This window comes from Hyla sarda, chromosome 2 (genome assembly GCF_029499605.1).
Source record: "Hyla sarda isolate aHylSar1 chromosome 2, aHylSar1.hap1, whole genome shotgun sequence".
Taxonomy (NCBI): Eukaryota; Metazoa; Chordata; class Amphibia; order Anura; family Hylidae; genus Hyla; species Hyla sarda.
The window spans coordinates 133472780-133485279 of record NC_079190.1 but is presented as its reverse complement, the minus strand read 5'-3'; the positions used below and the strand labels follow the sequence as shown (position 1 = coordinate 133485279).

Here is a 12500-nt window from a genome sequence, read left to right as displayed (position 1 = left end):
TGACCCCCTGTTTAAAAAGTTTGAGGACCCCTGATTTATACTAATCACAGTAGTGTATTTAAGCAGACCTACAATAGCATGTTCAATTTTACAATAATATGATGCATTAACGCATTAAAAAATAAATTAAAAAGAAAAATACACATAAATGGACCCCCCACAATTCACCCCTCACTACCAGGTATTATCCTAATACCAGCACTGCTCCATTTAAACTAAACTTTACATGTAGCATAGAAACATTAAATGTAGAAAATCACAAAATAAAAATATATTATAAAAAGGTAAACAACATGTTTAACTGAAAATTAAACTGGAATGCTATGGGTGTGCTTACAAGGAAAAAAACACCCCAAAAACCATGTCCTTTCCAGCAGGTGAAATGTCCCTTTTCAGACAAGATCTGCATTTGTAAACTCACACTGAGATCTATTAGAAGCTTGGAAAAAATGCCTGATAACCACAGCATAATTTCAAAACATACTCTCATCTGAGCATTTATTAGTTTGCCAGCAGGTAATATAACAGCGGCTTATCTCCCTGAGAACAAAACAATCAGGCAGATGAACATTCATCATGCCCGATCTTTCTCTGCTTCAATATCATCTGTGGGAGGAGAGTCAGGCGTTGGGCACAACATCCGACCTGTCTCAGCACTCACTGCTGCTAGGTCTCAGTCACTGAGCCACCTCCCCACTGCCAGGCCTGGGCACTCTACTCCTGTAGTCCCTGGTCTTGCTGCAACTTAAAGGGTCAGTAAGCACACTTTTAATGTCCCCCACTTATCCTTGCTTGTTTAGACTGCTCCACCTGCTCCTTACTCACATGTGCTTAACCATAGTGTGGTTTGCTATAGCGATAGTGTTTCAGATCTGCTATCCTGTAATAAGGGTACAAAAAGCAATTTTCCCCATCATTCTGTACTCAATACCCCATAATGTTCTCATTACACTGTAGTCTTTTTTTTCATTTTTTATTTTTTTAATGACATTAACTCTTTAAAGAGCACCTATGGTTGGTTTTAAAGAATGTTTCCCAAGAATACATTGGCCTCTACAATTCTTAAATGGAAGAAGTTTGGAACTACCAGGACTTTTACTAGAGCTGGTCACCCCAACAAAATATGTAATCAGGGGACAGGATGGGCTTGGTAAGAGATGACAAAAATCCTATGTGTAGATAAGAGAAATTTCCAGCTCAACCACCCATGCAGCACTTCACAAGCTGAGCTTTATGGTAGAGAGGACTCTCCGACTGTAGGAACCAAGAATCTCTGGAATTAAACAAAGACTGAACTTTTTGGCCTTAAAGGAAAACTTTCAGCTTGTTCACCCACACTAAACCCATTACGATGGGTTATAGTGTGGTTGAACAGGATTCAAACGAGGGGTCACTTACTTATTTTTGTCAACTGGCTGCCCAGATATATGCTTCTAAAGTTCCGGGATTTCTATAATGAATCAGTGCACTGAAGGCGCCTCGCCCGCCCGCTTGCCGCCTCTCTCCTGAAGTAAAGCTCCTAAGACTCCACCACTCCTATACTTTGCATATTCATTAGCTTCAACTCCATGTCCTAGTGACTTTGAGTCACAGCTCACATGATCGCAGTGCTCTGTCTAAGAGCGCATTTGCCGCTATATTTTCCCCAGCTCTCAAGTCATCAGGACAGCGTAAAGGGAGCGCTATGCTCCGAGGCTGTTGCCCTTTCCCGAAGGTGACACAAGCTTCGAGCATTTCTAGAGAAGGCAGGAACAAGGGAGGAAGAAGGGGAGCGCGGCAACTGGTCATGCTCTGTGAGGGAACCAATCATCGACCATTGGTAGGAGGGGCGGGACTAAGGCGGAGGTAGAGGAGGGTGATTAGAAGGGGAGAGCGGGCTTAGGTGTGATGTCATTCTGCAAAGCATTCGGGACGGTGTAGCGAGGGATCGGCGCAGAGCGCTGCGATCACGTGAGCTGTGACTCCACATCACTAGGACGTGGAGTTGAAGCGAATGAATATGCAAAGTGGAGGGGCAGGCTTAGGAGCTTTACTCTGGGAGAGAGAGGCGGCCAGCGGGCAGGCGAGTTGCCTTCAGTGAGCTAATTCATTTTGGAAATGACGGAACTGTAGAAGCATATATCTCGGCAGCCAGTTGACAAAAATAAGTAATTGACCCCTTGTTTGAATCCTGTTTACCCACTCTATAACCAATATATGGGTTTAGTGTGGGTGAACAAGCTGACAGTTTTGCTTTAAAGTGTCACGTCTGGAGGAAACTAGGCACTGCTAATCACCTGCCCAATATCATTCCTACACTTTAGCATGGCGGTGGCAGTATCATACTGTAGAGGTGTTTTTCAGTAGCTGGGACTAGGAGACTGGTCAACTGTAGAGTTGTGGCAAAGCTAAATGGAGAAATATTCTTAATGAAAATGTGATTCAGAGTGCTCTGGACCTCAGAAGGGGCTGAAAATTCACCTTATAGCAAAACAATGACATTAAGCACACAGCCAAGGAGTGGCTTAGGGAGAACTCTGTCAATGGCCCTCATTTACTAACAGGATCCCGACACTTTTTGTCGGGTTTTGCGCCAGAATTTTGTCTGCGCCAGAATTTGCGCCAGGTTCTGGCGCACAACCCGACAAAATCAAAATCACTCAGAGTGGGGGAAAAACAAAACGACAAAAGGGGCGTTTTTCCCGACAAAAAAAAAAACACTCCGAGTGTGAAGAAAACTCACAGGAAAACCTGTGAGTTTTGCTTCACAGAAAACCGACAGCTGAGAGCTGTCAGTAAATTCCTCAAAACGGAGTGAATCCTGCTACCCCCAGCATGGAACAAGGTCTGTTCCATGTTGGGGGTAGTAGTAGAGGGGCTGAGGGATTGATCGCACCGGGTCTCACTTCTGAGACCCGATCAGATGTTATTAAGCAGGGGAGCGGGCGGCATGTCCCGATCCCCTGCAATGTACAGTAAACTTTCATTTTTAAATTCCCCACCAGGAGCCCTGAATGGCCGGGACCGAGGAGCCAATCAGGGCTCCTGGCAGGGTTTTAATATAGAAGCGCTGTGGTGGGCAAAGATTTATAGAATCGCTGGGGGGGGGGGGGGGCGGGGTGGCTGGGTATATACCTGGTCCCTCCAGCGTTTCTATATATCTTTCCCCCTGCTGCGCTATATCAAACTTAGTGCCCGCTGCGCTTGAATAACTGTACTGCCCCCCCCCAGCGCTATTATATATATCTATACTGACCCCCGCTGCGCATATTTATATATATATATATATATATATATATATATATATATATACTGACCCCCCCCCCCCCCTCCCCCCAGCTGCACATATTAATATTCATGCTCTCCCTCCCCTGGCTGCCAATGAATGAAAACTCTATTAGCGGCGGAGCGGAAGACTGGCTCACCGCTATGAATGACAAGTAAGCTATAAGGAGCAGCAGCGCGAGCCTCCCTGCACTGCTTTACTTGTCATTCATAGCGGTGAGTCAGCATTTGTATATGTATGATGTGAGGGTCAGACATATATCCATATGTCTGACCCCCACAGCATGATATGCAGCTGCTGCTCGCTTTGAATGACAAACTCTTAGCAGCGTGAGCGGGCAGCAGCCTTCCGCTCCGCCGCTAATAGAGTTTTCATTCATATGCTAGGTTCTTCAAAGTAGCCACCTTTTGCTTTGATTACTGCTTTGCACACTCTTGGCATTCTCTTGTTGAGATTCACTATTTCACCTGAAATGTTTTTCACTTCACAGGTGTGCTGGTGTGGAGGAGGAGGTGTGATGGTGTGGGGGTGCTTTGCTGGTGACACTGTTGGGGATTTATTCAAAATTGAAGGCATACTGAACCAGCATGGCTACCACAGCATCTTGCAGCGGCATGCTATTCCATCCGGTTTGCGTTTAGTTGGACCATCATTTATTTTTTAACAGGACAATGAACCCAAACACACCTCCAGGCTGTGTAAGGGCTATTTGACCAAGAAGGAGAGTGATTGGGTGCTGCGCCAGATGACCTGGCCTCCACAGTCACCGGACCTGAACCCAATCGAGATGGCTTGGGGTAAGCTGGACCGCAGAGTGAGGGGAAAAGGGCCAACAAGTGCTAAGCATCTCTGGTAACTCCTTCAAGACTGTAGGAAGACCATTTCAGGTGACTACCTCTTGAAGCTCATCAAAAGAATGAGTGTGCAAAGCAGTAATCAAAGCAAAAGGTGGCTAGAACCTAGAATAGGACATATGTTCACACTTTTTTTGTTATGTATACAATTCCACATGTGTTAATTCATAGTTTGATGCCTTCAGTGTGAATCCACAATTTTCATAGTCCTGAAAATAAAGAAAACTTTTTGTCTGTACTGTGTATATGTATATATATATATATATATATATATATATATATATATTGCACTGAACATTTTATGGTAAAATGAAAGGTGTTCCTACAAAAGTACAATTGGTGCAAAAACAAGCCCTCATATGGCTCTGTGCAGATTTATGCCTCTTAAAATGTGAGGAGGAAAAAAACGAGAACACAAAAATATAAACCTTTTCATTTTTAACTATATTTTTCTTAAATACATTAAATACCTCATATTTTAAGCACCAACAGAAAACTATTTCATTTTCGACAGTACAACTGATTTAAATAAGAACAGCCATGTCACATGTAACCCTCCAGCGACTTTGATATCGGTGAGGTAGCACTCCATTATTTGCCAGACCCACAAATTTGACAAGTAGAGCTCTGCATGCATCAGAATCCTTCTGGTCAAAGCAACAAGTCACCCAATGTACAAAATTATAAGGTCATTGATGTATACTGAATCAGCAGAGGAGTGTCCCAACCCTAGTGTGAACATAGTCTAACTCTATAAATTAAGAAGAGCTGCAAACAAAAAACCTTATATCAAAAAAGCGTAAGAAAATAGGGACAGTGGGACAATGCTTCTAAGCCACCTTGCACATTAATTACTCTCCATAATTCCATTTTAGTAAGGATATCAAAGTTTGCCATTTTTTTTACCATGGCATGTACACCAGGGAATAGCTTGCTGAATATGAAATTTTATTTAAAATAATAAGTTATATTTTAATAGCATTTTAACCTCCATAACGTTCAATAAAGAAACCATCAAAGTAAACATTATTTTGATAAAGTCCAGTATAGCGCTATACATTTTTAGATGTTCCAGTATTTCAGAGTTGAAGATAGTAAACAGTTAACAATATAATACCAGTATCTTTTTTATATTTCTATTTTGTTCGTGTTTTTCATTTTATTAAGCACATTTGTGAGACACCTAGCATACCGATCACTGCACTTGTAATAAATCTGCCAATTCTCATTAAGCAAATCTGCTAGAATCAAGAGAATTCAACGCCGTGCAAGAGGAGGTGGCATTGTGCCCTTTAAGATTCAAAAACTGGTTGGTGCTCCTAATCCACAAAATGTAGAATGCAAAAATAGAAAATAAGCTTTCAAGCTTTTGGATTTCCTGTGCCCACACAGCTCTAATGAATGGTGCATCTGTTACATTATGAGACTTATTTTTAAGACTGTATAAACATGGGGTGTGTGGCCGCATGTGTACCCTCTGCCGCCCCTCTCCTAATTATTGAACATAGTACACTTGTCACGAATCCAGTCAAACCCTGCAGTCCCAGCTGATAAACAAATAGAAACAGCTGGGAACAAGCAGCACACACCGGAGCCTCTCACCGCCAGTCAGCTTTGATTTACTTTACAAACTAAATCCTCTCAGAAGCATTAATAAAACACTGGTGTGCATCCTCCATCAGCTCCGCACAAAGACAAAACATGCAGGGGGAACATAATCAGTGTGACGGAAAGCTGCTGCACCGCCGACACACAAGAGGTCAACAGCAGTGGCATGCAATTGTAACGCAATTCATTTTATAAACTCCCTGGGGAAATGACCTTATATAAAAAGAGTCTACAATTTATAAGGAGGTGGGGGGGGGAGAAGATTCACTTTCCCTAGATGTAAGACACGTCCATGACAATAAGGATATGAAATAAACAGGAAAAAAAAGCTGGACCGCTTGTTACCTTCTCTACTTTTCCTCCATTGATGTCGCTGGGGAGAAATTTCTTTCCAATAGTTCTAAGGTCTGTCTGAAAAATATAAAAAAGAAAAAGTACAGTAGTGTTGTGCTTTGGGAAACGGCAGCAATCAAGAAGCAGAAAATAAGCAGTCAACCATATGCAAGTATATTACACAGGAACAGATAATGGTTTCTTCAGTTTCATTTGTGTAAGACTTCATTTCACAAGAGTCACAATGAACACAATCTAAAGCAACAACAAGCGGAAACAAAAGCTACAAAGCTTTGCAGGTGAGCAAATCTATTGAAGCCGCTTACCAGAGATGATTGAGTAACCTGGTACACAACAACGGTACACGTATGTAGAGGTATACTTGGGTCCTATCTGCAGCATTCCTGCCAAGGGTATATACAGGAGCACAAACTAACTTCACAACAAATGCAGGAATATTTTGGCCCTGACCAGGACCAATGCATCAGGAAAGGTAGAATAAACATATTGTTTGTCATACAATGCGTTTCACTGCTCATGGGCAGCTTTCTCAGGCATAGCAAGTATAATGAAAGTATTCCGTAAGTAGTTCAGAAATAAGCATTTATGTACATACTCAAATACAACACAGGTGTGTATACAAAATTATAAGGAAAAGACCCAGAATCTAAAGGGATACACACATAATACTATTGTACTAGTATAAAAACAGATTAAAGATATAAATGTGTATATATATATATATATATATATATATATATATAAAAATATATATATATACACACACACATTTCTATACATATTCTCTCTCTCTCTCATATATATATATATATATATATATATATATATATATATATATACACATACACACACTTTTATATATTTTATCTGTTTTTATACTAGTACAATTGTATTATGTGTGTATCGATGTAGTCTGTTTTAAGAGTGTGGGGTAAAACTGGAGTATCCATTGAAACCTAAGCAAATATGAGGAGAAGAAACCGATTCCATGGAAATGTTGTTCTACCTGGATGTAAACCAAGGACTCCCACACTGCAAACCACTGAGCCACCATGCTGCTCAATGACCCACAAAAGTAAGTGGCTCTGTATGACATTCCATGGACAGGATGAATTGATGTGAGAGACTGACCCTTAGGGCCTTCACCAATAAGCAGTAAGAAGCTTATCTAGACACAGTAGCTTATTTTTATGCGGCTGTGCCTACTACTTCAGCTCAACCCCCTTTGTCACCACAACTATTTCAGTCGTTGTCATTACATTGGCTATCACAGACCCAATATCTGGCTATAATCAGATGTTCTACTCCTGATCATTCTGTTGATATCTTTACTAAATGAGTCATAGCTGAATGTATTTTGCCTTTAGAGAACTTCTGGGGTACACAATACAAGGAATAACTCTATATCCCCTCAAATCATAACATCTGGCTTCCTTTCTCTGTTGTAAATGTATGATTTTTCTCCAGTCTATAAATAATTTATTGGACTGATTTGAGTGTTTTATACACAGGTATCAAGGAGAAATCACAGCTATTCTCTAGATACCTCAGGCTAAACCATTCCACTTATGCCCCCAGTGTGTGGTCTGGACACTGGTACTGAAACAAAGAAATACTTCATGAGGTAGTAGCACTAAATGACTTGTGTGATAGACATTGTGAGTTATAGTCTTGTTTTGCGGCTTCGGGGTGAAAGTCACTAAAGCATAGAACGAAGCTAACAGCTCAGCTGAAGCTCCAGTCATTTGTACTACAATACAATAATTAACATAAGCATCCGGCATCAAACAGAGAACAATCTGAGCACCACAGGAGATAAAGTGTGATGGGACAAGGGTTATTAAGTATCCATCAAGCTTTTATCTGGAAACCTGTATTTACATAGGTATTAGGAAAACGGATTAATTGTCTTTAATAATCTTTTCTCCTATCACAATATTTCCAAAAATTTATCATTTTCATAGAACCGTAAAAGTGTTGCCAAAAATAAGCTGAAATAGGTTCTTTAGTATTGCAGCAAGAAGCCTGGTGTATGCAGTACTTGTCTGTAGATCCTTGTAAACAATTTGATTGGCGGCTCACTCACCTAACAACCGAATGCCCACGAATAGTAACACCTTATAATACTATGGTACACTGAGATAACAAACACATCCTAGATCTGAATGAATGAACTAATCTTATGAAATACTTTTGTCTTTACATAGTTGAATGTGCTGACAACAATATCACACAAAAATTATCAATGGAAATCAAATTTATCAACCCATGGAGGTCTGGATATGGAGTCACACTCAAAATCAAAGTGGAAAACCACACTACAGGCTGATCCAACTTTGATGTAATGTCCTTAAAACAAGTCAAAATGAGGCTCAGCAGTGTGTGTGGCCTCCACGTGCCAGTATGACCTCCCTACAATGCCTGGGCATGCCCCTGATGAGGTGGCAGTCTGTGGACAGTCTGTGGTGCAACGTGGCATTGGTGGATGGAGCGAGACATGATGTCCCAGATGTGCTCAATCAGATTCAGGTCTGAGGAACGGGCGGGCCAGTTCTTAGCATCAATGCTTTCCTCTTGCAGGAACTACTGACACACTCCAGCCACATGAGGTCTAGCATTGTCTTGCATTAGGAAGAACCCAGGGCCAACCGCACCAGCATATGGTCTCCCAAGGGGTCTGAGGATCTCAGTACCTAATGGCAGTCAGGCTCTCTCTGGCAAGCACATGGAGGGCTGTGCGGCCCCCCAAAGAAATGTCACCCCATACCATTACTGACCCACTGCCAAACCGGCCATGCTGGAGGATGTTGCAGGCAGCAGAACGTTCTCCACAGCATCTCCAGACTCTGTCATGTCTGTCACATGTGCTCAGTGTGAACCTACTTTCATCTGTGAAGAGCACAGGGTGTCAGTGGCAAATTTGCCATCATTGTGTTCCCTGGCAAATGCCAAACATCCTGCACAGTGTTGGGCTGTAAACAAAACCCCCACCTGTGGACGTCGGGCCCTCGTACCACCCTCATGGAGTCTGTTTCTGACCGTTTGAGTGGACACATGCACATTTGTGGCCTGATGGAGGACATTTTTCAGCGCTCTGGCAGTGCTCCTCCTTGCACAAATGCGGAGGTGGCGGTCCTGCTGCTGGGGTTTTGCCCTACTACGGCCACCCCCGCATCTCCTGATGTACTGGCCTGTCTCCTGGTAGCGCCTCCATGCTCTGGACACAATGCTGACAGACACAGCAAACCTTCTTGCCATAGCTCGCATTGATGTGCCATCCTGGATGAGATGCTCTACCTGAGCCAATTGTGTGGGTTGTAGATCAGTCTCATGCTACCACTAGAGTGAAAGCACCGCCAGCATTCCAAAGGGCACATTTTTTTTATTTTTATTTTTTTTGCTGTTCTGGCACAATAGGGGCTTCCTAAATGCGACATGCCCCCCAAAAACCATTTCAGCAAAAAATTGCTGCTGAGCTTTGAAGCCCTCTGATGTCTTCCAAAAGTGAAAACATTTCAACTTCAACTTGCAAACATAAAGTAGACATATTGTATATGTGAATCAATATATCATTTATTTGGAATGTCTATTTTCCTTACAAGCAGACAGCTTCAAAGTTAGAAAAATGCTACATTTTCAAATTTTTCATGACCTTTTAGAATTTTTCACCAAGAAAGGATGCAAGTATCGACGAAAATTTACCACTGATATAATGTAGAAAAGTCACGAAAAAACTATCTCTGAATCAGAATGAAAAGTAAAAGCACCCCAGAGTTATTAATGCTTAAAGTGACAGTGGTCAGATGTGCAAAAACGATCTGGTCATTAAAGGGGTACTCCCGTGGAAACATTTTTTTTATCAACTGGTGCCAGAAAGTTAAACAGATTTGTAAAAACTTGTAAAAAGTGCTGCGCCATTTTATACTAAGGACGTTAGGGACCCACTCTAAATAGGTGGCCTTGACGTGGCGAGTGGGCTTGTACTTTTTGATCAAAAATGTATACTAACAACCTGTTAGTTTTTGATATTATGCTGAGAAGCAACCAGATCATTATACAAGATTGTAGATGTGCACCATGTCTGTTTTTCTACCCGAATTCACACTGTGTTTTCTATCCCCTCCTTTTTTTTTGTTTGAACATGTGCTGCACTCTTCCCCACCCCCTCAGCCCAACCCTATATAAGTAGTAATTAGCTACATAAGGGCCAATTCTTTCCTAGCAGCCTCCCAGTCTGACTGGGAGAGCATGGTAAGTGAGCTATTACACCTTGTTTACACAGGTGTGGTGCTGTGCGGTGTCCGTTGCTGCTGTGGCGCCATGTCTGCGGGGAGGTGCGGCCCATAGACTGGTTTGAGTGGCATTGGGGCTGCTCTGCCAGTCGGTCGTTTCCCCCCCGTGGGCACTGGTGTCGCGGCGGTGGTGGTCGCCGCCCAGTGCTGCGCCATTTTATGCTAGGGACGTTAGGGACCCACTCTAAATAGGTGGCCTTGACGTGGCGAGTGGGCTTGTACTTTTTGATCAAAAATGTATACTAACAACCTGTTAGTTTTTGATATTATGCTGAGAAGCAATCAGATCAATATACAAGATTGTAGATGTGCTACATAGTCTGGTAGTCTGTTTTTCTACCCGAATTCAGATTTGTAAATTACTTCTATTAAAAAAATAATAATCCTTCCAGCACTTTTTAAAGGGCTGTATACTACAGAGGATTTATTTTTTATTTTTGGATTTCTCTTATGTCACGACCACAGTGCTCTCTGCTGACCTCTGCTGTCTACTTTATGAACTGTCCAGAGCAGCATATGTTTGCTATGGGGATTTTCTCCTGCTCTGGACAGTTCCTAAAATGGACAGCAGAGGTCAGAAGAGAGCACCATGGTTGTAACATAAGAGAAATCCAAAAAGAAAAACATCTTCTCTGAAGTATACAGCCCCTAAAAAGTACTGGAAGGATAATGATTTTTTTAAATACCGTATATACTCGAGTATAAGCCGAGTTTTTCAGCACGATTTTTCGTGCTGAAAACACCCCCCTCGGCTTATACTCGAGTGAACTCCCCCACCCGCAGTGGTCTTCAACCTGCGGACTTCCAGAGGTTTCAAAACTACAACTCACAGCAAGCCCGGGCAGCCATCGGCTGTCCGGGCTTGCTGGGAGTTGTAGTTTTGAAACCTCCGGAGGTCCGCAGGTTGAAGACCACTGCGGCCTTCAACATCATCCAGCCCCCTCTCACCCCCCTTTAGTTCTGTACAGTACTCACCTCCGCTCGGCGCTGGTCCGGTCCTGCAGGGCTGTCTGGAGAGGAGGTGGTCCGGTGGGATAGTGGTTCCGGGCTGCTATCTTCACTGGGGGCGCCTCTTCTCCGCGCTTCCGGCCCGGAATAGAGACGTTGCCTTGACAACGACGCAGAAGTACGTTGGCAATGAACGCACCTCTGCGTCGTTGTCAAGGCAACGTGACTATTCTGAGGCCAGGCCCGAAGCGCTTAGAAGAGGCCTCCCCGGTGAAGATAGCAGCCCGGAACCACTATCCCACCAGACCACCTCCTCTCCGGACAGCCCTGCAGCACCGGACCAGCACCGAGCGGAGGTGAGTACTCAGAACTAAAGGGGGTGAGAGGGGGCTGGATGATGTTGAAGGCCGCAGTGGTCTTCAACCTGCGGACCTCCGGAGGTTTCAAAACTACAACTCCCAGCAAGCCCGGACAGCCGATGGCTGCCCGGGCTTGCTGGGAGTTGTAGTTTTGAAACCTCTGGAGGTCCGCAGGTTGAAGACCACTGAGGGCGAATGATGAGAAGAGGATGATGAAGGGGGGTGGGGATGATGACAAGGGGATGATGAAGGGGGGGATGTGTGGGATGATAAGGGGATTGAAGGGGGGATGTGTGGGATGATAAGGGGATTGAAGGGGGGATGTGCGGGATGATAAGGGGATGATGAAGGGGGGATGTGTGGGATGATAAGGGGATGATGAAGGGGGGGGATGTGTGGGATGATGACAAGGGGATGATGAAGGGGGGATGTGTGGGATGATAAGGGGGGGATGTGTGGGATGATGACAAGGGGATGATGATGAGGATGTTAATGACGGGTCTGGATGATGACAGGGGGGGGATGAGGTATTTCCCACCCTAGGCTTATACTCGAGTCAATAACTTTTCCTGGGATTTTGGGTTCAAATTAGGGGTCTCGGCTTATACTCGGGTCGGCTTATACTCGAGTATATACGGTAGAAGTAATTTACAAATCTGTTTAACTTTCTGGCACCAGTTGATCTAAAAAAATTTCCACGGGAGTACCCCTTTAAGGTGATAAAGGGCTTGGTCCTTAAAGGGTTAAACAAAAAAATGGGGAAGGGGGGAAGGGTTAAATTACCTCTCCTATGTTTGTTGTTGACAAATAAGTAACATAT

At 43.3% G+C, this 12500-nt stretch overlaps 1 protein-coding gene across 1 annotated transcript in view; it reads right to left on the bottom strand.

Moving 5' to 3' along the window:
* The window catches only part of TDRD3 (tudor domain containing 3), a 288299-nt gene that overhangs the window by 177755 nt on the left and 98044 nt on the right, over positions 1 to 12500 (bottom strand). The window contains exon 3 of the mRNA XM_056555486.1: positions 6073 to 6138. Coding sequence (XP_056411461.1) covers positions 6073 to 6138 — 66 coding nt within the window. The remainder of the gene's footprint in view (positions 1 to 6072; positions 6139 to 12500) is intronic.